Here is a 22628-nt window from a genome sequence, read left to right on the forward strand (position 1 = left end):
ATGGACTTGTTCTTATATAGCGCTTTTCTACTCTGTCTGAGCACTCAAAGCGCTTTATACAACTAATTCATTCACCCAATCACACCCATTCACACAAGCACTTTTTTCTGACCTAAGTGCTAAGTAGTCTACCATTCATACACATTCACACTCTGATGGGGTTAGTATCTTGCCCAAGGATATTTGGCATGCAGACTGGAGCAGCCTGGGATCGAACCACCGACCTTCTGGTTAGCTGACCTGCTCTGCCACCTGAGCTACAGCCACCCATAATGATGGGGCCTGATCAGTCAAAGCTCCTTCCTCTGTTCTTGTTTCACTGTGATATTACAAAGATCTGTTTTGTGTCCCAGCAGATCAGCAGGAGGAGGAGAGTCTGACGGAGCACCAGACGAACATTTTCAACCATTCGCACTCAGCTCAGCTGCTACAGTGGACAGAAATGTCATCAACACAAAAGGTGAAGAACCTATCACTTTTATTGAAACTGTGTGCACTTCATCAGCTGATGCTTGTTTGTCAAGATTGAAAAGGATTCAAGAAGAAGTTTGTCATTTCGTATGGTATTACCCAGGCTGAAATGAAAGTGTTTATCACCAGCATCTACAGTGCAATAATCAATACAACTAAAAAGAAAAATGGTTTAACAAACAGTAAAAAGGCAGTAATAAATCACAACAATAAAAAGGAGTAAATAACATAAAATCTTAATTCATAAACAAACTCAAGTCCAAATAGTCACACTCATACAGGTAGCATCAGCCCTTTCACAGAAGGGGATAATTAAATTAAGTAGTGTGTGTATCTGGGGAGTATATGTTACAGGCATTCGATGGGGTCTGTTTTTAAACTGTTTTTTTTAACAGAAAAGCAGAGACAGGAAACATCAGTTGCGTTCGGTCTGCAGGCTCTTCCTCGTCTCGTTTATTAACAGAATTTAACAACGTCCTTTTCTTTCCATTTAGACACACATTTCTCTTTTAACAACACAAACACATTCAATTAGGTTCATAGCTCAAACCCCTTTTGGTTACCTTGCACTCTCGCAAGAATAGACTTACAAAATAATCATTGTATGAGTGTCCTTTACAGTAAATCTGTAACCAATTCTACTGCATTTTAGCATCAAAAATATTTCTGTGCAGCACCATTAACACTGCAATTAACCTGCTTATGCCGCCGTTATACTTTCTTTATACTTTAACAGATTCAACAATATTTTTAACATTTTTAACCAATAAACAAAAATATTCTTCCATTGCTCACAAACAGTTTACAATCATCACAAACAGTATACATCAGACTATTTACATTTCACACATAAGAACTGGGTAGGTCCTAATCAACTGTAACTTCCAATAATGTCAGGATCAGTGTTGGTCAAGTTACTTGAAAAAAGTAATCAGTAATTAATTACTGATTACTTCCCCAAAAAAGTAATCCCGTTACTTTACTGATTACTTATTTTCAAAAGTAATTAATTACTTAGTTACTTAGTTACTTAGTTACTTTTTAAAAACATGATTTACAACCTGAATAGGTGATAAAGCGATAGATCTTTCAGCCCAATTCTACTTTTTCTACATAATCATCATACAAAATGTAATCAAATGGAAAAGTCTCTTTTTAAAACTTGTTTTGTTAGTTTTAATCTTTTGACTTTATGCATGAAGCAAAATTTTAATTATATGCACCATTATCTGACTGGAAGAAATTAGTTTAACATTTAAACCTATTTTCTGCACATTCCAGCACATAATACATAATACATTATCTATATATATATATATATATATATATATATATATATATATATATTTTGTGTTTACACTCACTCTTTCAGATGCAAGTAAAACACAGCAGAAAATAAATAAAGTCAAAGACTAGCGGTCCTTTTGCTCTATTTTCACCTGTAAAGCAGGAGTAGAGTAGGCGGAGGTTTATCCTGGTGCAGGTGTGCCGCAGCGGTCAGTGGAAGGATACCGCAGTTTCTCTGTGAGTTTCCCATTACGTCGTAGCTACTCGGTGCTTGCTTGGAAGTTTAGGGGTTTTTTTGCTGTAAAAAGAAGTTTTCTTCCCACGCACAGCGGACACTAATGTTTTTGTCACTTTTTACGGAATCAAACTCAAAATAAGGTCAGTACGTCCACGCTTTAAACGCTGCACGCTCATACTCTCTCCGCACTCGATATATGATCCATTGTTTATCTGCCTACAGCTGTTGTCACTAACGTCGCACTCGCTTACGTCACTGTCATGAGACATTCTCGCAAGAAAATCACGGTTTTAGTAACGCAGTAACGCAGCGTTCCTACGGGAAAGTAGTCGGCGGGGTCCCGTTAGGTGTATACTGTGCCCTTTCTGAAAGCGGCAGTAATCGACTGAAACCAATTCCATTGGTGAGCTTGTGGTAATGCTGGACATTGGAGCTCGGACATGTGTCACCGGTTTCTTCTGTTTGATGCACGGGTACTGCCGGGTGACATAGGCTTCGATGTCTCGCCTCATGTATGGCCAGTAGGACCGTTGCCTCGCCAGGCTGAGAACTCTTTCTACCCCGACATGCCCCATGTCATCATGCAGATGTTTCAGGACCAGGGATTTGAAGCTAGCTGGTAAGACTAGTTGGCGCTTTTCTGCAGTCTTACGATACAGAACTCCGTCTTCTAAGCTCAGCTTTGTCCACTCATGCATCATTTTCCTTGCAGGACCTCTCACATTCCGTCTCATGTCATCTGTCAGCTTTTGATCTGAGTCTTTAATTTTCATGATCTCACCTATCGCAGGGTCTGCTCTTTGAGCCCTTTGTAGTTAATCCAAATTGATGGGCGTGACCATTTCTTGGATTACTGGTTCAAGCTGGTCACCTTGTGCTAGAGCCAGAGCAGCGATCCATGCAACATCTCCATGCTTGCCTGCTCCACATCCCTCCCAAGTAGCGGCAACAGCTCCTTTGGAGAGCTCTTTTGTACATTCAGTGACGTATCTGTCAATGTCAAGGGGACTCCTCGACAGGGTGTCTGCGTCAACATATACTTTGCCAGGTCTGTACCTTATATCAAACCTGAAATCTGATAGCTCTCCCACCCATCTGAAGCCAACCGCATTCAACTTGGCGGTACTCATGACATAAGTTAAGGGATTGTTGTCTGTGTAGATGGTAAAATACGGGGCATAGAACAAGTAATCCCTGAACTTCTCGCAGACAGCCCACTATAGGGCAAGAAACTCAAGCTTACCCGAGTGGAGTCTGTAATTCTTTTCAGCCGGTGTCAGTGTTCGGGAGCCGTATCCAATCACTCTTAGCTTCCCATTCTGATGTTGGTAGAGAACGGCCCCAAGTCCTTTATCAGATGCGTCTGTATGAAGAACGAAGGGAAGCTCAAAATCCGGGTAGGCAAGTACAGGGGGGTTTACCAACATATCAATCAACCTACACAGGGCACCCTGGTGCTTCTCGGTCCACTCAACTGGTGTTTTGGATGGTAACTGTGCACCTTTCCCCTTCTGTCCTGTAACCTTCCCCAGAAGATGCTCCTCTTTGGTTTTCTTGGGTTGCTAAAGCTCATAGATGGGTTTTGCTATTCTCGAGAAATCCTGGATATATGAGCGATAGTAACTCGGGAACCCAACGATCCTCCTCACATCTCCCACTGTGGCAGGTGTCTCCTTTTTCACGGCGTACACTGCCTCGAGATCTTTTGGATCAATGCGTACTCCTTCAGCTGACACTAAGCGCCCAACATACCTCACTTCTCTTTTAAATAGGTCACATTTTGTCGGCCGGAGTTTGACTCCGTATTTCTGAAGAGCTCTCAAGACTTTCCTCAGCCCTTCCACATGTTGGTAATTGGGTGCAGTCCTGCTTTTCTGAGTCTCCCGAGGGAGTGCAGACGCTTTTGTGCTTTTTTTGATAACTGCTGTTGTATTAATGAAGAAGGACAGGTCATCAGCAAGGTGCACACCCAGGAACTTAACACTGCTGACCCTCTCCTCAGCAGCACCTTCTATGGTGAAGTCTGTGTGGTGATCTCTGCCAGACTTCCTGAAATCGATCACCATCTCTTTTGTTTTTTCCACATTGTTGGTGAGATTACGGGATCTACACCACACTTCAAGCTGCTCCACAACTATTCTATAAGTGGTCGTTGTGATGAGACCAACCACAGTTGTTGTCTGCAAATTTCACAATATGATTAGCACTGAGTCTGGCTTACAGTAATGTGTGAGCAGATTAAACAGCAACAGGCTCAGGACACCCCAGAGGAAAGCCTGTGCTCAACAAGATGGTCTTTGATGTGTGGCTGCCCACCTTGACTGTCTGTTGCCGCTTTTCAAGAAGCTGAAAACCCATTTGCAGATTGCAGGGTCCACGCCTGATAGCATCAGCTTTTTCAACTGCTGCAGAATGATCGTGTTAAAAGCTGAGCTGAAGTCGATGAAAAGGACTCTGGCAGAGGGGTGTTCTTCCTCTCCAGGTGTGACAGCATAACATGGAGTGTGGTAGAGAGAGGTCATCTTCTGTAGATCGGTTGGTCCTGTATGCAAACTGAAGGGGATCCAGGTCTATTTGGAGACTGTTCATGATGCGCTTCAAGACCATTTTTAATCTGTAGCTCTGCTCTAAAAGTACGTACGTACCTGGGCCCGCCTACTATCCTCGGAAACGTAAAATGATTGGCTAGAATTCAAAGTGTGTCACAGCTCAGGAAAAAAAAGCACCGAAATGAAGCACCGAAATGTGCGCTGCTTTTCGGTCTGGTTACTACCGTTTATGTCAGAACCGGTGCCATCATGGCACCGGACACCGGTACCCATCCCTACCTGCAGAGAGCTGGGACCAAAGTAACAAAGGTCACCATCAGTAACACACTACAACGGCAGGGAATCAAATCCCGCAGTGCCAGACGTGTTCCGCTGCTGAAGCCAGTGCATGTCCAGGCCCGTCTGAAGTTTGCCAGAGAGCACATGGATGATACAGCAGAGGATTGGGAGAATGTCATGTGGTCAGATGAAACCAAAGTAGAACTTTTTGGTATAAACTCAACTCGTCGTGTTTGGAGGAAGAAGAATACTGAGTTGCATCCCAAGAACACCATACCTACTGTGAAGCATGGGGGTGGAAACATCATGCTATGGGGCTGTTTTTCTGCCAAGGGGACAGGACGACTGATCCGTGTTAAGGACAGAATGAATGGGGCCAAGTATCGTGAGATTTTGAGCCAAAACCTCCTTCCATCAGTGAGAACTTTGAAGATGAAACGAGGCTGGGTCTTCCAACATGACAATGATCCAAAACACACCGCCCGGGCAACAAAGGAGTGGCTCTGTAAGAAGCATTTGAAAGTCCTGGAGTGGCCTAGCCAGTCTCCAGACCTCAACCCCATAGAAAATCTGTGGCGGGAGTTGAAAGTCCGTGTTGCTCGGCGACAGCCCCAAAACATCACTGCTCTTGAGAAGATCTGCATGGAGGAATGGGCCAAAATACCAGCTACTGTGTGTGCAAACCTGGTAAAGACCTATAGTAAACGTTTGACCTCTGTTATTGCCAACAAAGGTTATGTTACAAAGTATTGAGTTGTATTTTTGTTATTGACCAAATACTTATTTTCCACCCTGATTTACGAATAAATTCTTTACAAATCCTACCATGTGAATTCATGGATTTTTTTTTTTCCACATTCTGTCTCTCACAGTTGAAGTGTACCTCTGGTGCAAATTACTGACCTCTGTCATCATTTTAAGTGGGGGAACTTGCACAATCGGTGGCTGACTAAATACTTTTTTGCCCCACTGTAAGTGAAGTTGGCCACCTCACCTTCTTCAAATCCAACAAAAGTGGTATTAAACACTACGTTTGTGCTGGTGTGTGCTGCAAAAAAAAAGTCCCTTTCTGCCGCTATCATTTTAAAGATATTAAAGAAAATTTCTTCAAACAAAACCAGTGTCAATCAACGGTGCTATGTTTGTGCTGGTTTGTGCTACTAAAATTGTCTTTTGTGCTGCTTCTGTTTTAAAGATATTAATGAAAATGTAAAGGTCAACAACATGTTGGCACGTAAGGACGCTGTCATAGCCTGTCAACGACGCTGATTAGCTGCGTATATACGAACGTGAATCGCATTATCAGCTGGAGCAGCCAGTCACCGGTCACTTACTGACTCACACTGCAAAACAGAAGGAATTGTTAATGTATTTATTTTAATTTCAATTCAGGTTAGGTTTTTTTTTTGTTTTTGTTTTTTTGTTGCAACACAGATTTTCTGTGCACAGAGACTGTACCAGCAGTGAATGATTGCGCACTCGCGTAGCTTACAGGGAACATTGCAGAAGAGTAATAGGAGTATGCCCTTAGTGAAGGGTTATGAAAACACCCAATGTCAACAACGCTGTAGTATTGGAAAAAGAATTTAATAATTTCTGCAGATTTTGATTTGGGAGTATCCTTATTAGAGCTTCGGTCTAGGCACGTAGTTTGTATGCCTCCATCTAAATTGAGATTGTGTGTTGTCATATCTGGAATTTGTGAGAATAAATTGACAAAGAAGTTTTCATCATCCCAGTTGGGGGCATAGATGCTGGCTAAAATTAGTCTGAGTCCACATTCACCCCATATATACCCATTCACAAAAGCACTATTATCTCTACGGTGAGTGCTTTTCTAACTATCATTCATACGCCGATGGATGCATCAGAGAGCAAGTCGAGCATCGAGTTTTTCCTTTCCCACTCACTGTGTGTTAATAGACCTCTCTGCGTTGAGTCATATCTGTTATAAGGCTTCGGATATATGCAGAACTACCTTCTATTTATAGAGTTGCTAATTATTTGGCATTATTGCAGGCAAACCAGCCAATGAAATGGATGGGTTCCACCGCTACAGGGTTTCTACTCCACGGCCGTATTTCATACGAGTCCACATTTCCAATGCACGCCATTTTCTGCAAGTACCGCTGCTTCGCCTCTGGACGCAATCGGTCTCTATACAGTCCATTCTCTTTTGAGCTGCTTTTAAGCATCTTTCTTGTAGTCGTCGTTCCAACACAGTGTGTTTGTTTTTATTCGTAGACCTCGAAAATGGCGCCACGCTCCCACAATGCATTGCGGCGTGACGTCAACCCCAAAGCCCTTTAAACCTCTGTCTCTTTTCCACAGCATGTCTTTATCCGGTTTTCCTTCTCTCACCACAACCGGTCGCAGCAGATGGCCCCGCCCCTCCCTGAGCCTGGTTCTGCCAGAGGTTTCTTCCTGTTAAAAGGGAGTTTTTCCTTCCCACTGTCGCTAAAAGTGCTTGCTCATAGGGGGTCATATGATTGTTGGGTTTTTCTCTGTATTTATTATTGTACGACCTACTGTACAATATAAAGCGCCTTGAGGCGACTGTTGTTGTGATTTGGCGCTATATAAATAAAATTGAATTGAATACTTCCTGAGCTAGAGCCTAAGCTAGAGCAACCCCAAAACCTGGTGGATGTGAGCGATACACCAGGTTTTCTTTATCCAGTTGCAGAACTTCTTTGAGTAGAGTAGAAACTGAGCTGGTCAAGCTGTAAACAGCGTCCTCTGTAATACCCACAATACAAATATTACACCTCCGCATTCTTGCCTCCATATCTTCGTTCTTTTCTTTTCAGCTAACTGTAATCCTGCAACCGTCTCTTGGAGGCTGACAACCTTCAGGTTTCCTTTATTAAAATCCCCGGTTGGGATAAACACAGCAGTTTCCTGACTGCTGATCACGCTGTACAGTTCCCCGAGTGGAGACTGTCAGAAAACGACAACAAGAAGACCGCTCCTTGGAAGACAGGACCAACGTCACACCCGATCAGATTTGCACAATGTTAGACCTTACCACTACATGTTTCAAATACAACGATGGCTTCTACAGACAAAAACATGGCTGCGCCATGGGCTCCCCCGTGTCACCTATTGTAGCCAACCTTCACGTGGAAGAAGTGGAGAGTACCCAGCCACTGGTACAGATATGTAGATGACACCTAGGTCCAAATCAAAACTCAAGAAGTGGAATCCTTCACTGCACACATTAACGCCGTGGATAAAAACATCAAGATCACCAGAGAAGACACAAAGGACGACTGTTTGTCTTTCCTGGACTGCACTGTGCACATTGAAGAGAATGGCAACCTCAACATTGAAGTTTACCGGAAGCCCACACACAGAGACCAGTACCTCCTCTTTGACTCCCATCTCCCTCTAGAACACAAACTTGGGGTAATCAGGACCCTATACCACCGGGCAGAAAATGTTCCCTCTACGCCTGAAGGGAAAAAGAAGGAACACACGCATGTAAAGGAAGCACTTGAAACATGCGGTTATCCTAATTGGGCGTTCATAAAGTCAGCAAAGAGGCACAGAAAAGAGGACTAGACACCAGTGATGGACGATAAGAAAGACAGACGCAACAACATTATCATCCCCTATGTAGCCGGTGTATCAGAGAAACTCAGGAGAGTTTTCTCCAAGCACGACATCCCAGTGTACTTCAGACCCAGCAACACATTCAGGCAAAAACTGGTTCATCCCAAAGACAAAACTCCAAAACATAAACTTAACAACGTGGTGTATGCTGTACAGTGCAGCGAGGAATGCCCAGACCTCTACATTGGAGAGACCAAACAGCCACTTCACAAGCGCATGACACAACATAGAAGAGCCACCTCCACGGGACAAGACTCAGCAGTTCATCTGCATCTAAAGAACAAAGGTCACTCTTTCGAGGATGCCAATGTTCACATTTTGGACAGAGAGGACAGATGGTTTGAAAGAGGAGTGAAAGAAGCCATTTATGTCCACTGTGAGCGACCATCTGTGAACAGAGGCGGTGGTTTACGACACCAACTATCTGCCATCTATAATCCAGTTTTGAGTTCCCTCCCCAGACGCCTTAATGCCCACTCACATCCTGGGCCATCTGACCTCAGGAAATCACATGATAGGGTGGGGCCAGGTTTCACAATGAGCTCACCCGAAACCCTGGCTGATTGTGACCCACACCCATTTTCACACCTTGGCTCATGGGATTAGGTAGAGGATCATCAGGGGGTCCTTTGTCCCTCTTTGGGGGGTAACTCTCACTGGGTTTAAATCTGGGACTCTCCACCATTTGACCGTTAGAACTAAAGAAGCTTCTCGGATGAGAGGTGAAACGTCTTCAAGCAACTTAAACAAGTCCAGACCCTTTTCTTTCCAAGCTCCTTAGACTAATCATCAGGTACTCCAGGTCTGGTGACCAGAAGGATTTGACCGGGTGCACGTTTGCATAATCAAACCAGCTGCTGTTGATCATGAAACACATACTGTTAGGTCTAAACTGTGGTGAGGGAAACATCAGACTTCACTCTATCTTCACTGAAGTAATTGCTTTATTGTCACTTGCCAATATCATGCACATACAGACAGCAACTTCTCAAAATGGCCGCCAATCCATTTCCTGTCCACTTTAAATACTCTAAAGACCACGCCTTCTCAATTCAGACTGGCCTATAAAAGAGCTGCAATTGAGGCAGGCCTTCTCTTTACTGGGAAAACAAAATGGCCACCACAGAGATAACCTTCAGAACACTTTGTTACATTAATGCTTCCCAACACGTGGCCTATTGGTAGTGATGGCCAAATTAAGTTTTCTGAAGCATTGAAGCTTGTATTGAAAAACGGTTCATTACTCGAAGCTTTTCAACACAGTCCTCTCTGGTGACATCTTGTGGCCAAAAATATGAAGAGCAGCTTGAATCCACAAAATAAAACCAACTGCTTCGTAATGATTGCCCACTCTGCAGAGTGGAATTCTGACTGATATTGGGCTGCTGTTGTGTTGCTTTGAACGTGTATTTTTTGGGGTGACAAAAATTTTGTTTATTTCTTTAATAAATAATTTTGACCAGTAAACTTTCCTTGTTTAAAAATGCACCATGGCGTGGTCTTTCTTTACTTGTGACATCTTGATGTTGGTAAATACAATAATTGAAAAATACCACGTTACACATAATATACGTATAATGTACAACACATTATGGAGTATGCTTCTGCTGTGAGGTCCCACCTCCATGTACTTATGCAGTTAATCACTAGCTAGAGTATTTTTATAAATAATATTACATTAGGGAAATTTTCCTATACATATTTTTGACCTGGGGATAGAATTGATTGTGAACTGGAAAGGGAAAATGCTTATGAACTTGCAAATTAAAAACATGATGCATTTCAGGTAACCCTTTTCCATTTGTATTTAAGAAGAAATTTTGTTCCACTGTGCGATGGCCGGACCTGTTCCTTTTATATTTAGATAATTTCTCCTGCCTTAAGGAAAATCCCTTCACATGGCACAGAAGAGGCTGGAGTGCACAGAAACTGGTAGAGATGCAGTTATACATTCTAACTGGGCCCCACAAACTATCAGGTAAAGAGAATAAATAGATTAAATTGCTGCACATTTTGCAGACTAACAGTTTAAGATTATTTAAAACACAAAATGTATCTTTTTATAACATTAAATGTAAAGAGTCAAATAGAAGTATTTCTAAAGTTATTTAATGATATCTATATTGTGAAAAGCAGATTTTTGACATTTTAAGTTTTTCCTGTTGTCAGATAAAATAAACACGCACAAAACAAAAGCAAACACCAAGAACACAAAGCTGGAAAACCCAGGCAGATCTCAGTGTCTGACCATTTCACTAACTCTTATTTCCTCAGCCCCCCTCCAAACTCATAAAAATTTAAATATTCACATTTTTTTTTCTCTCAGCGAGCCTAAGTTATGACCTTGGCTTCCTAGTTTTTTCTTCCTGTGTGAGATTAAGGAGAATCTCCCATGCAGTATGTTCTGTTCTCTTTGTAATTAGAAAAGCAAGGCCATGATTCTCTGCAAACAGTATTTCTTTATAAATCAGCAGTATAATGCATCATAAAACAGTGTAATATTCAATTCCAAAAATAAACAATCAATTAATTTTATTACATGCACTTGGGGATTTTCATAGCTCAGCATCCAACATCAAAATCCGCTGGGCAGTCCTAGCAGCACACATTGATACACAGAAAGCAACAACCTTTGTCTCTCAGGACTAGGTGCCTGCTAATGCCCTCTCTATTTCCTTCCTCCCTTTCTCGTGTCCTTGATGCCCACTTCTTCGCACAGTATGTTCTCCTTGCTTTGGCTTGCCAACTCCTTATCCCACTAACAGCAGCTCTGTCATGTCTGCTTCTCACATACACCTCTGACCTATTCTCCATGTTCTATGTGCTCTATGTGTGAATGTTTAGTAGCTTGACCTATGACCTACTTAAATGAATAATGCATATAATGTTTTACTACGGTTAATACAAATAAATCCCTTATACTATCATCTATTCTTAAAGTAGGCTAAGATGCGAATTGCTCTCTCTCTCTGAGGGATGCTAGCGCTGCCTCTGCACATTTCGCAAAGGTGCAAGGAGCAAGTGACAACCTGAACGGCAGCACCAGGTATTTATAGGCTACGTCCTCGAATGCAACCCTCAGAAACTGCCTGTGGTTTGCATGTATAGCCACATGAATGTATGCATCTGTTAGATCAATTGTTGAAAACCAATATCCTGGGCTGACTGCATTCATGTTTCATTCATGTCCAAGACTCGCAGGTTGAGCATTTCCAGTTTTTTCCGAACAACAAAATAATGGCTGTACCAACCTTTTCTATTCAATTCAATTCAATTCAATTTTATTTATATAGCGCCAAATCACAACAAATGTCGCCTCAAGGCGCTTCATAGATACAGAGAAAAGCCCAACAATCATATGACCCCCTATGAGCAAGCACTTTGGCGACAGTGGGAAGGAAAAACTCCCTTTTAACAGGAAGAAACCTCCGGCAGAACCAGGCTCAGGGAGGGGCGGGGCCATCTGCTGCGACCGGTTGGGGTGAGAGAAGGAAAACAGGATAAAGACATGCTGTGGAAGAGAGACAGAGATTAATAACAGATATGATTCAGTACAGAGAGGTCTATTAACACATAGTGAGTGAGAAAGGTGACTGGAAAGGAAAAACTCAATGCATCATGGGAATCCCCCGGCAGCCTACATCTATTGCAGCATAACTAAGGGAGGATTCAGGGTCACCTGGTCCAGCCCTAACTATATGCTTTAGCAAAAAGGAAAGTTTTAAGCCTAATCTTAAAAGTAGAGATAGTGTCTGTCTCCTGAATCCAAACTGGAAGCTGGTTCCACAGAAGAGGGGCCTGAAAACTGAAGGCTCTCCCTCCCATTCTACTTTTAAATACTCTAGGAACAACAAGTAGTTTCTGTCTCTGAAGCGGGGACCACTCGTATTTCGGAGTGCGTTTATTTCCTCCCTCAGTTTTATTGGTTCCATCAGTGCCGACAGTTATGTTCACGACTCTCCGGAGACAAGGCGGCCTGACCCAGAACTGCAACCGGTAACCCATAGCAATAGTTCACAACACCCACAGAGAGGGGCACAAGCGTGCCATTGAGGGAGGTAGACAGCCAGCCGGCTGACCTGCAGCACCGACGGCGGGGTTTTGTCACCCTCCCAGTATGTCTGCAGGAAAATGTATAACCTGCCTGACCTGGCTCATTTTGCCAGCAGGCTAATTATTTGTGATTATCTGAGAATAAACACTTTATTGATTGTAACATGGGAACATGTACATTCATACATTTTGTTGGAGGCACCTTTCTTCGGGCACAACAATGAAAAACAGTGGGAAAGCTGGATGTGGTCACCTGAACACCTGAGCAGAGAGTTACAACCTGAGACATTTTGTGTGCAGGGGTGACAGTGTTAGTAAGCGAAGCGCTTTCTGGGGCTGAAAACCTGAACAGAACTTAAGCAGCACCTCTTAATCAGCAACAGAGAGGAAAAGCAGAGTCTTCCTGCAACTGGACCCCTTCTCCACTCCGTACAACAGCTAGTAGGGCTGATGTTCCTTCCTCCTGGAAATTGGGTCCCACTGCGGGACAGAATGTGGGCCCTTGCTCCAGGCCGACTGGTGTGGAACTCGAACTGGAGGATGTGCTCCCGGCCAGAGGCGTGTTTGTGCCTCCAGGGGGAGCACATCCTCCGGTTCAAGTTCCACGCCAGCCGGCTTAGAGTGGGCCTTTGGGCACCGGTCTCTTCCCAGTCGGCAGATGAGTGGTGGGCTTGTGAGAACTAGCGGCAGGCTTGGGCTTCACCTGACATCTGGCAATGATGTTGTGCAGAGGTTCTGTCTGCTTCTTCCTCAGATCCGCCATCACTCTGCCCAGTGAGAGCGCTGTGACCTTGTTAAGAGGATGTAATCAGTGGCGACTGTAACCTCTTAACAAGGTCACAGCGGGATGTTATCAGGAATCAGTGATCTGAGCTCCGCCAGGCACATAGCGTGGTACATCTGGAGCATGGTGACGGAGTTCATAGTTCAGGCAATGTCAGTCTGAGCCCAATAAGTCGTCTCCAGCTGCTATGCTGAGAGTCTGCAACGCTTGGACGGCAGATTTGTGGCGCCACCGACTCCATGGTTAAGTCGGTGTCGCCTCCCCTTTTTTTAGGGGAGGGAAAAAAGATGACGCTGGTGCGTGTGGCTTGCCGTCTATCACTGCCAGTGTTATGTTTGTTTGTTTTGATTTTATTGACTATTGTAATAAATGCCAACTCTCTCTTGGTGTATGATCGCCTAACCCTAGTGGATCTCCGACCTTCTGCCAGAGGCTGGGCAAAGTGGATCCAAGCTGGACATAAAACTTTGCCCCCGCTAATATCGGAGATCCCGGCTCACCTGTGCCGTGTTCCAGATCCACCACTCCGGCAAAAGTGCCGTCGCCGGGGTCGAAGGGCTGGTTTCCTTGTGAAGCTGAAAGCTTCTTTAAGGTATTCTCTTAAGCTCTTATCCAGAAAACAAGGAGCGGTGCCAAACTTCTGTTTCTCTCGGCGATCGTTGGAACCTGTCTGTGCCTGGCTGGTACCTGTCATCGGCCTGGATGGGATGTTCCAGTCCCGAAAACACTGCTCTCCTCGCCCCCGCCGGCGTGGTGTGACTCTGCGGCCTCTGTGTCGGGATTCTAGGACGGCTAGCGACGGGGATCCGCCGCTTACCGCCAGGATAGGCCTGGTAAATGCTAGGTCCCTAGCGAACAAAACGTTTATCCTGAAGGATTTTTTCACATCCCGAGGCCTGGATTTTCTCTGTGTGTGCAAGACGTGGCTGAGCGCTGGTGAGTGAAGCATCTTCTCAGATCTTCTACCTGGCGATTGCTGCTATTTTAATTCCCCACGTATGTTGGGCCGAGGAGGAGGAATAGCTACGATCTTTAAAAGTCATTTTAAATGTAAGCAGCTATCAACCCCGTCGTTCACTAGCTTTGAACTGTCTGTGTTTGAGTTGGGCTGCTCTCACACAGTGTTGTGTGCGGTGGTTTATTGGCCTCCAAAATACAATAAGGACTTTGTGAGTGACTTTGCTGACTTCTTGGCTGAATTCATGCCAAAATATGATCGTGTTCCTATTGTTGGGGATTTTAATATTCATGACTGTTGTCCTGATATGCCCATGGTGAAGGGCTTTTTAAACCTTATTGATTCGTTTAATCTGGTGCAATGTGTGACAGGTCCCACACATGAACGTGGACACACATTTGATCTTGTTTTATCTCATGGCTTTTCTGTTTTTAACATAGAGATTTGTGATGCTGTGTTTTCTGACCACAGTCCTGTGATGTTTGAAGTTCCTCTTGCCTGTGCCTCAGTTAAACCTCACACTGCTGCTCAGCGCTGTCGTGTTTTTAACTCCTCCACCGCTGAACACTTTTCAACAGTCTTTGACCAGATCTGTAAGATTCCGGATTTTTTATGCAGCCAGACTGAGGAACTGAGCTCATGGTTTTATTCCACCTGTCGGACTGCTTTGGACACTGTGGCTCCATTTAAAAATCAGACTGCCTAAAACTAAATCTGAGCCCTGGCTGAACGACATGACCCGAGCTGTCAGACGCGACTGCCATCGAGCTGAGCGCAAGTGGAAAAAGGACAAACTACAAGTGTCATTCCAGATGCTGAAGGACTGTTGGCGTCAATATCAAAGAACTGTAAAAGACGCCAAAAGAAAACACTTATCTGACATTATTTTGTCAAACTGCCACAACCTGCGTGTTTTATTTAAAACTATTAACTCTGTTCTTAATGCACCATATACTGACTGTATCGAGCCCTCATCAGAAGCCTGTGAAAATTTTTTACACTTTTTTTATTGAGAAGGTCTCCTCCACAAGGGCTCAAATCTCTCCTTGTGCTCATGACCTCTCAGTCTCTGTTTCCTGCTCTGCTGTCTTTGACAGGTTTGAGCCTGGGACTCTGTCCTTTTTAAAGGAGACTGTTGGTCATCTTAAGCCTGCAGGGTCTCCAAATGATGCTGTCCCTCCTCGACTTTTAAAAGAGGTGTTACCTACAGTTGGTCCTTTGGTTCTTGAGCTGGTAAACCATAGTCTGATGTCAGGTGTTGTCCCTAAAGATTTTTAACATGCGGTAGTCAAACCCCTGATTAAAAAACCTGCTCTTGATCCTACGGTTCTTGCAAATTACAGGCCTATCTCCAAACTACCTTTTCTTTCCAAAATTCTTGAAAAGGTAGTTTACAGCCAAATAATGGCCTTCCTGGAAAAGCAAAATGTTTTAGAGGTTTTCCAATCTGGTTTTAAACCCTTTCATAGCACTGAATCAGCCCTTGTAAAAGTTTTTAATGACATATTTCTAGCGACTGATGCTGGGGACTGTTGTTCTTGTGCTTTTAGATTTGACAGCTGCGTTTGATACCGTGGATTATACCATTTTATTCTCTCGTTTAGAGCACTGGGTGGGCATTAGGGGCACAGCACTGGTATGGTTCAGGTCCTACTTGGCGGGGCAAACTTTTTGTGTCAGCCTCGGTGACTATGTGTCGTCCTCCGCTCCCCTCTTGTGTGGTGCCCCACAGGGCTCAGTTCTAGGCCCCCTCCTCTTCTCTTTATATCTGCTTCCTCTTGCTTCTGTACTGAGAAAGCACGGCATTCCTTTCCACTTTTATGCTGATGACTGTCAGATCTATGTCCCTCTAAAGAAAAAAGGCAGATACCTTACACAGCCATTACTTCAGTGTCTCGATGACATTAAGGCTTGAATGTCTGTTAACTTTTTAAAATTCAATGATAAAAAGACAGAGGTGATGGTTTTTGGCAGCCCCACTGAGACCCCCAATGTGTATGTAGATTCCCTGGCCCAGTATGTTAAGCCAACTATCACAAACCTGGGGGTCAAAGTGGACTGTGAACTGAAGCTTGACAGTCAAATTAAGGCAGTGGTAAAATCTAGCTTCTTTCACCTCGGGCAGTTGGCAAAAATATAGCCAATTCTTTCACGGCAGCACTTTGAGACAGTGATCCATGTCTTTGTTAGCACTCGGCTGGATTACTGTAATGCACTTTATATTGGGGTCAGCGCATCATATATCAGTCATCTACAGAGGGTGCAAAATGCCGCAGCTCGTCTTTTAACTGGCACTCGAAAGTTTGAGCACATTTCCCCTGTTTTAGCTTCACTTCACTGGCTGCCCGTTTCTTTTAGGATTCGTTTTAAAATTCTTTTATTTACTTTTAAAGCTCTCCATGGCCTAGCTCCATCTTATCTCTCTGAGCTGCTACAGCCTTATACACCCACCCGCTCTCTCAGGTCAGCTGATCAGCTGCTCCTGAATGTACCCAGGACTGGGCGTAAACTTAGAGGAGATCGTGCTTTTGCTGTAGCACCTCCAAAACTGTGGAACGAGCTTTACAGATTAGACAGGCCAGTTCTTCATCTGTTTTTAAGTCACTCTTGAAAACCCACCTCTTTACCCTGACCTTTGACACCACGTGAGATGGTGGTTTTTATTTTTATTTTAGTTGTTTTTAGGTGATTCGATGCTGTTTTATCTTGTTTTTGTTTTAATATAGGGCTGTTTTAATTTTATGTTTTATGTGTTTTATTTATTTTTGCTGTTTTCTGTTATTCTATTGTTTTAACTTATTTTCTGTGCAGCACTTTGTTCCTGTCCTGGGTATTTAAAGTGCTTTATAAATAAAATTGGATTGGATTGGATTGGATGGGGCCAGGTAAGCGGCCAGAAACAGCTCCATAAGGAGTGGGTTAGCTAAGCCAGTTTTGTCGGTGCTGTCCAACTTCATGTACTGTTCATAGCTGGGTACAGTGATGCAGGTAGACAGAGGTTTGCCACATGATGCACTTAGCTCTCAGACAAAGTTTGGGAACATAGGAAGGCAGTTTTTCGATATTGTGGGGTCCAGTTGGAGGAAAAAGCCTGTGAACCGCGACAGCTTCTGAGCTGGCAGAGGAGAGGGCTAGTCCACCTGCAGCTTCTTAGCTGCACAGTGAATCAGGGGCTGACTGCCGAAGCAGTGGCGACACATTGGGGCTGTGCACACGTCATCACAGATCATCTGCCTTAAAGGTGTGAATAAAGGTTTCCTCAGCCAGGACACGTGAGGGCATGATATTCCATACCACGTGTGTTGTACCGAGTGTATTGACTGAAAAGGAACTACTTCAGCCTTTGGTTTAAAACTACTGTTAATAGAGGAAATTTGAAGGTTGAGTTTGTTCCACAACTGCATTTCACTCACTGCCTCTGTTTGTTTCTCTTTCACTGCAGGACCAACATGGAGCAAGAAGTCAGTGCTCTAAGGAGGCCGACAAACCTCAAAGAAGAAACAGAGAGAAAAAATACAGCTGTGATGAGTGTGGAAAGGATTTCACCCAGTCTGGAAATTTAAAAAAACACCAACTCATCCACAGTGGAGTTAAAGCGTACAGCTGTGACTTGTGTGGAAAGTCTTTTAACCAGGCTGGAAGCTTAAAAACACATAAACTCATCCACAGTGGAGTTAAAGCGTACAGCTGTGATGAGTGTGGAAAGTCTTTTACCCATGCTGGAACCTTAAAAACACATCAACTCATCCACAGTGGAGTTAAAGCATACAGCTGTGACTTGTGTGGAAAGTCTTTTACCCACGCTAGAAGCTTTAAAAGACACCAAATCCTGCACAGTGAAGTTAAACCATACAACTGTGATTTGTGTGGAAAATCATTTACCACAGCTGAAAGCTTAAAACAACACCAACTCATCCACAGTGGAGTTAAACCGTACAGGTGTTACTTGTGTGGACAGTCTTTTACCCAGGCTGGACACTTAAAAAGACACGAACTCATCCACAGTGGAGTTAAAGCGTACAGCTGTGACTTGTGTGGACAGTCTTTTCTCCGTTTGGAAAGCTTAGAAAGACACCAACTCATACACAGTGGAGTTAAAGCGTACAGCTGTGAGTTGTGTGGAAAGTCTTTTAACCGTCTTGGAAACTTAAAAACTCACCAACTCATACACAGTGGAGTTAAAGCGTACAGCTGTGGGTTGTGTGGACAGTCTTTTCACCGTTTGGAAAACTTAAAAGCTCACCAACTCATACACAGTGGAGTTAAAGCGTACAGCTGTGACTTGTGTGGAAAGTCTTTTAACCAGTCTGGAAGTTTAAAAGCGCACCAACTCATCCACAGTGGAGTTAAAGCGCACAGTTGTGAGTTGTGTGGAAAGTCTTTTACCCTGGCTGGACACTTAAAAAAACACCAACTCGTCCACAGTGGAGTTAAAGCGCACAGCTGTGACTTGTGTGGAAAGTCTTTTAACCACCGTGCAGACTTAAAAACACACCAACTCGTCCACAGTGGAGTTAAAGCGCACAGCTGTGACTTGTGTGGAAAGTCTTTTACCCTTGCTGGAAACTTAAAAACTCACCAACTCTTCCATAGTGGAGTTAAAGCGCACAGCTGTGACTTGTGTGGAAAGTCTTTTACCTTGGCTGGAAATTTAAAAACGCACCAACTCGTCCACAGTGGAGTTAAAGCGTACAGCTGTGACTTGTGTGGAAAGTCTTTTACCCAGGCTGGAAATTTAAAAACACACCAACTCGTCCACGGTGGAGTTAAAGCGTACAGCTGTCACATTTGTGGAAAAACTTTCCGCTGGCTAGTCAGCCGAGACATTCACCTACGCATTCACACCAAAAATGATGTTTACTGCTGTGATCAGTGTGGCAAAGCTTTTGTTACATACAAAAATTTACAGCAGCACATGTTTACCCACACTGAGGAGAGACCTTATAAATGTGACCTGTGTGAGAAGACTTTTAAATTTCCACGTTACCTCAAATCACACCAAAAGATTCACAGGAGAAAGAAACTCTAAAAGTGCAGTTACTGTGAGGTATGCATTTTTCTTTTAACAGTTTTACAATTTTATATGAATGAAGTTTAATTTCAAAGCTTAAACGTTTTAAAAGCTCCTCCCCTTTCTATCTATCTAACATTCACACTCCAATGGATGCATCTGAGAGCAGCTTGGAGTCAGTATCTTGTGGGATGCAGAGTAGAGCATCCAGGGGTTTAATCACCAGTCTTCCCATTAAGTAGATTACCTACAAATGAAGACTTAATGTTGCCCAGTAAGCAGAGTGTTATAATGTAAACAGTAAGATATAATTGGACACTGGCACAGATACTCTTTATTACAGGCGGCGTTAAAAAGAAAAATGTTGAAAGAATTCCCTGACTTACTCTGTCTTTGTGTCTTTGTTTAGAAGCACAGCGACACAGATGGATCCAATTCTCAACCCTGTCGTCACTGTGGTGGTGGGAAAGAGTTTCTCTGTGACTTTTGTGAAAAAACTTTCAGTCATCAAGAGAACCTAAAACAACATCAACTCAAACACACTGGAGACAAAATGATCTACTGCAAAGAATGTGGGAGAGGCTTCCCTAAACCAAGTGAATTGAAACAAAATTAAGTCATGGGGTCAAAAACCATCTCTCATTCACCACTGCAGATCATCTTAAAGTGCATGAAAGAGTCCACACAGGAGAGAAACCATACAAATGCAGACACTGTGAGAAAAGCGTCTCACTGTTAGGGAGTCGTTCAGCCGGCTTCCATACATGGTCAGGTTGTTTTTCATACCTTTTTACCCTTAACAAATTAAACCATTTACAGACTATTTTCCACTGACCCAGGTAACCTTTGTCATATTTATTTTCTTTTTGATCATCTGAAACATTCAAATGTTGAGTCCTTCAGGTGTAACCTTGACTGTTTTCCCAGTTGCAGCTTAAGCTAGGCTTAATCCTTCCTTTTTATACCACTGCTTTGCCACAACCAGCTGTGACAATGTTCATGGCTGATTTGGTTAAAGTGCCAGTTTAGTAAATAGGAGAGGGCTCTCAATCCCAGCAGTGCATAAAAATTTGAGTTCTCTGTCATTGCTCACTTTCTGTAAGAATGTCACGGTCCTGGGTCTTTTGACCCAGCGTTTTGTGTTTTCTATTATTGTGATGTATTTTGGTTCTGGTTTTGTCTTTGGGTTTTGGTTCTGTTCTTCCCCAGTTTAGTATTTAGGCTTTTCTGCCTGTGTATTCCTGTGTCAAGTCCGGGTTTCATAGTCTGTGTCTTTGCATGTGTGAGTTCCTGATTTATTTTGTAGGTCTGTGTCTCTCGTCAGTGTTTCTAGTTTCACTCCTCTTGTCCCGTTATGTCCAATTACTCCCAGCCGTGCCTCCGTCTGTTTCAGGTCTGTTTTTGTTTAGCTTTTCCCAGTTTAGGTTACTCCCTGCTTTGTTTTTTGCCACCCTCGCCTTTGTTTGTTATCTCACTGTCAATAAAGCTTCCTCACCTCAGTTGTGCTGCATCCTGGATCCTTTAATAACTTACACCTGGCTCGCGTCGCGTCATGACAAAGAAAGCATGTTAACTCGGCTCTCGTCACGTCGTGACAAAGAAAGCATGTTATCCTCAAGCAGAGCTGCAGACGATCAAGAATCCATAACTACTGGATGGTGGACATTTCTCTAAGCAGACAGTCAGTTCTTGGGATGCCAGCTGGATGTAGTTTCACAACCTTTAACTTAATCTCTGTGTGTTTTTGACATCTTATGCTCTGGTTTAACTTTTAAACAACCTGATTAATGAAAGCACATCAAATAACTCCTGTTTGTCATCAGCGGTGGCTTTAGAATCATCCTCACCTGCTTATAGTTGCAGTTGTTTATCGGTGTGCTACTAGTCATGAATTGATTGGTAATTTGATTGGTAATTTATTTCAACATGTGAACAATATACAAGTACATTTAGAAAAGAAAATAAGAAAGAAAAAAAATACTGTACAAATTATATACAAAACAAAAAAAAAATTAATTTACATGTTGAAAGGGAGTGGGAAGAAGTAAACACTTATTTAATTCCACCCCTTTGCCATAAATTATCAGTTAATATTTAGTCAGCTTCCTTACTGATATAATTTTTAATAAAAACAGTGAACAGATTTCTGATATACTATATACTATAATATCACATCATGAGTTGTTTTGGGGGTTTTTTGTTTTTTTTAAATGGAGACATTCACTTAATTTCAATATTTTCCTTTTCTTTATAGTTCGAGAAGATCATATTTTTATAACTCCTTTTGAACAGTTTTATGTTTCGACATTGCTTTAATTCCATATTCAGACTGTTCCATAGTTTCACTCCATGAACAGAAACACAAAAGCCTTTTCTTGTGGTACATACCTTCATTGTTTTGAAGTTACAAAAACCCCTTAAATTATAACTTCCTTCTTTCAAAAAAAAAAAACATACTCTGAATATTACCTGGCAGTTCTTTATTTTTTGCTTTGAATAGAATTTGTGCTGTTTGGAATTTCACTAGATCATCAATTTTCAATATTTCAGACTGCAAAAATAGTGAGTTTGTATGTTCCCTATAACCTGCATTGTGGATGATTCGAATTGCTTTTTTTTGAAGAGTAAAAAGTGAATTTAATGTGGTTTTATAGTTATTGCCCCAGACCTCTGCACAATAGCTTAAGTATGGTGAAACCAGTGAACAGTATAGAATATGAAGTGATGCTCTGTCGAATACCTGTTTTGCCTTGTTTAGTATTGCAATGCTACGTGATACTTTGGATTGAATATATCTTACGTGAGCTCTCCAGTTAAGTTTTTCATCTATTATTACCCCCAGAAATTTATTTTCACTGACTCTTTCAATATCAACACCATTTATTTGAATCTTTGCATTTGTATTTAAACTACTATTTCCAAATAACATAAGTTTAGATTTATTCAAATTTAATGATAATTTATTTTTATCAAGCCAGAACTTCACTTTACTTATTTCATTAGTCATATCCTCCAATAAATTCTGCAGATCATCACCAGAGCAGAAGATGTTTGTATCGTCAGCAAAGAGAACCATTTTTAATACTTTGGACACTTTACAGATGTCGTTAACGTAGAAGTTGAAGAATTTTGGACCCAAAACTGACCCTTGGGGTACACCACAAGCAATGTCCATACATAAGGAACAACCACCATTTATTTCCACAAACTGCTTTCTGTCACTTAAATAACTCCGGACCCAATCTAAAACTACCCCTCTGACACCATAACGTTCCAGTTTTCTTATTAATATATCATGATCTATAGTGTCAAATGCCTTTGTCAAGTCTATGAATAACCCAGCCACATATTGCTTTTTGTCTATGGAATTTGTGATGTATTCT

The 22628-nt window shown here is 42.6% G+C and overlaps 3 protein-coding genes and 1 pseudogene across 4 annotated transcripts in view; 3 read left to right on the forward strand and 1 right to left on the reverse strand.

The window, feature by feature from the left end:
- The window catches only part of LOC146511897 (uncharacterized), a 146872-nt gene that overhangs the window by 10450 nt on the left and 113794 nt on the right, over positions 1-22628 (reverse strand). The window lies entirely within an intron of this gene.
- Positions 361-22109, forward strand: LOC146511898 (uncharacterized). Its single transcript, XM_085171752.1, has 3 exons — positions 361-460; positions 17677-19281; positions 19655-22109. Exons 1-2 carry the CDS (start codon positions 443-445, stop codon positions 19261-19263), a joined length of 1605 nt encoding a protein of 534 aa, XP_085027878.1. The 5' UTR covers positions 361-442; the 3' UTR covers positions 19264-19281; positions 19655-22109.
- The window catches only part of LOC146511899 (uncharacterized), a 53467-nt gene continuing 31213 nt past the window's right edge, over positions 375-22628 (forward strand). The window contains exon 1 of the mRNA XM_085171774.1: positions 375-460. The gene's annotated coding sequence lies outside the window, so the exon portion shown is untranslated. The remainder of the gene's footprint in view (positions 461-22628) is intronic.
- LOC146511900 (uncharacterized) lies at positions 7078-13246 on the forward strand (annotated as a pseudogene).

Source organism: Neolamprologus multifasciatus, chromosome 9 (genome assembly GCF_963576455.1).
Source record: "Neolamprologus multifasciatus chromosome 9, fNeoMul1.2, whole genome shotgun sequence".
In the NCBI taxonomy this organism is placed as follows: domain Eukaryota; kingdom Metazoa; phylum Chordata; class Actinopteri; order Cichliformes; family Cichlidae; genus Neolamprologus; species Neolamprologus multifasciatus.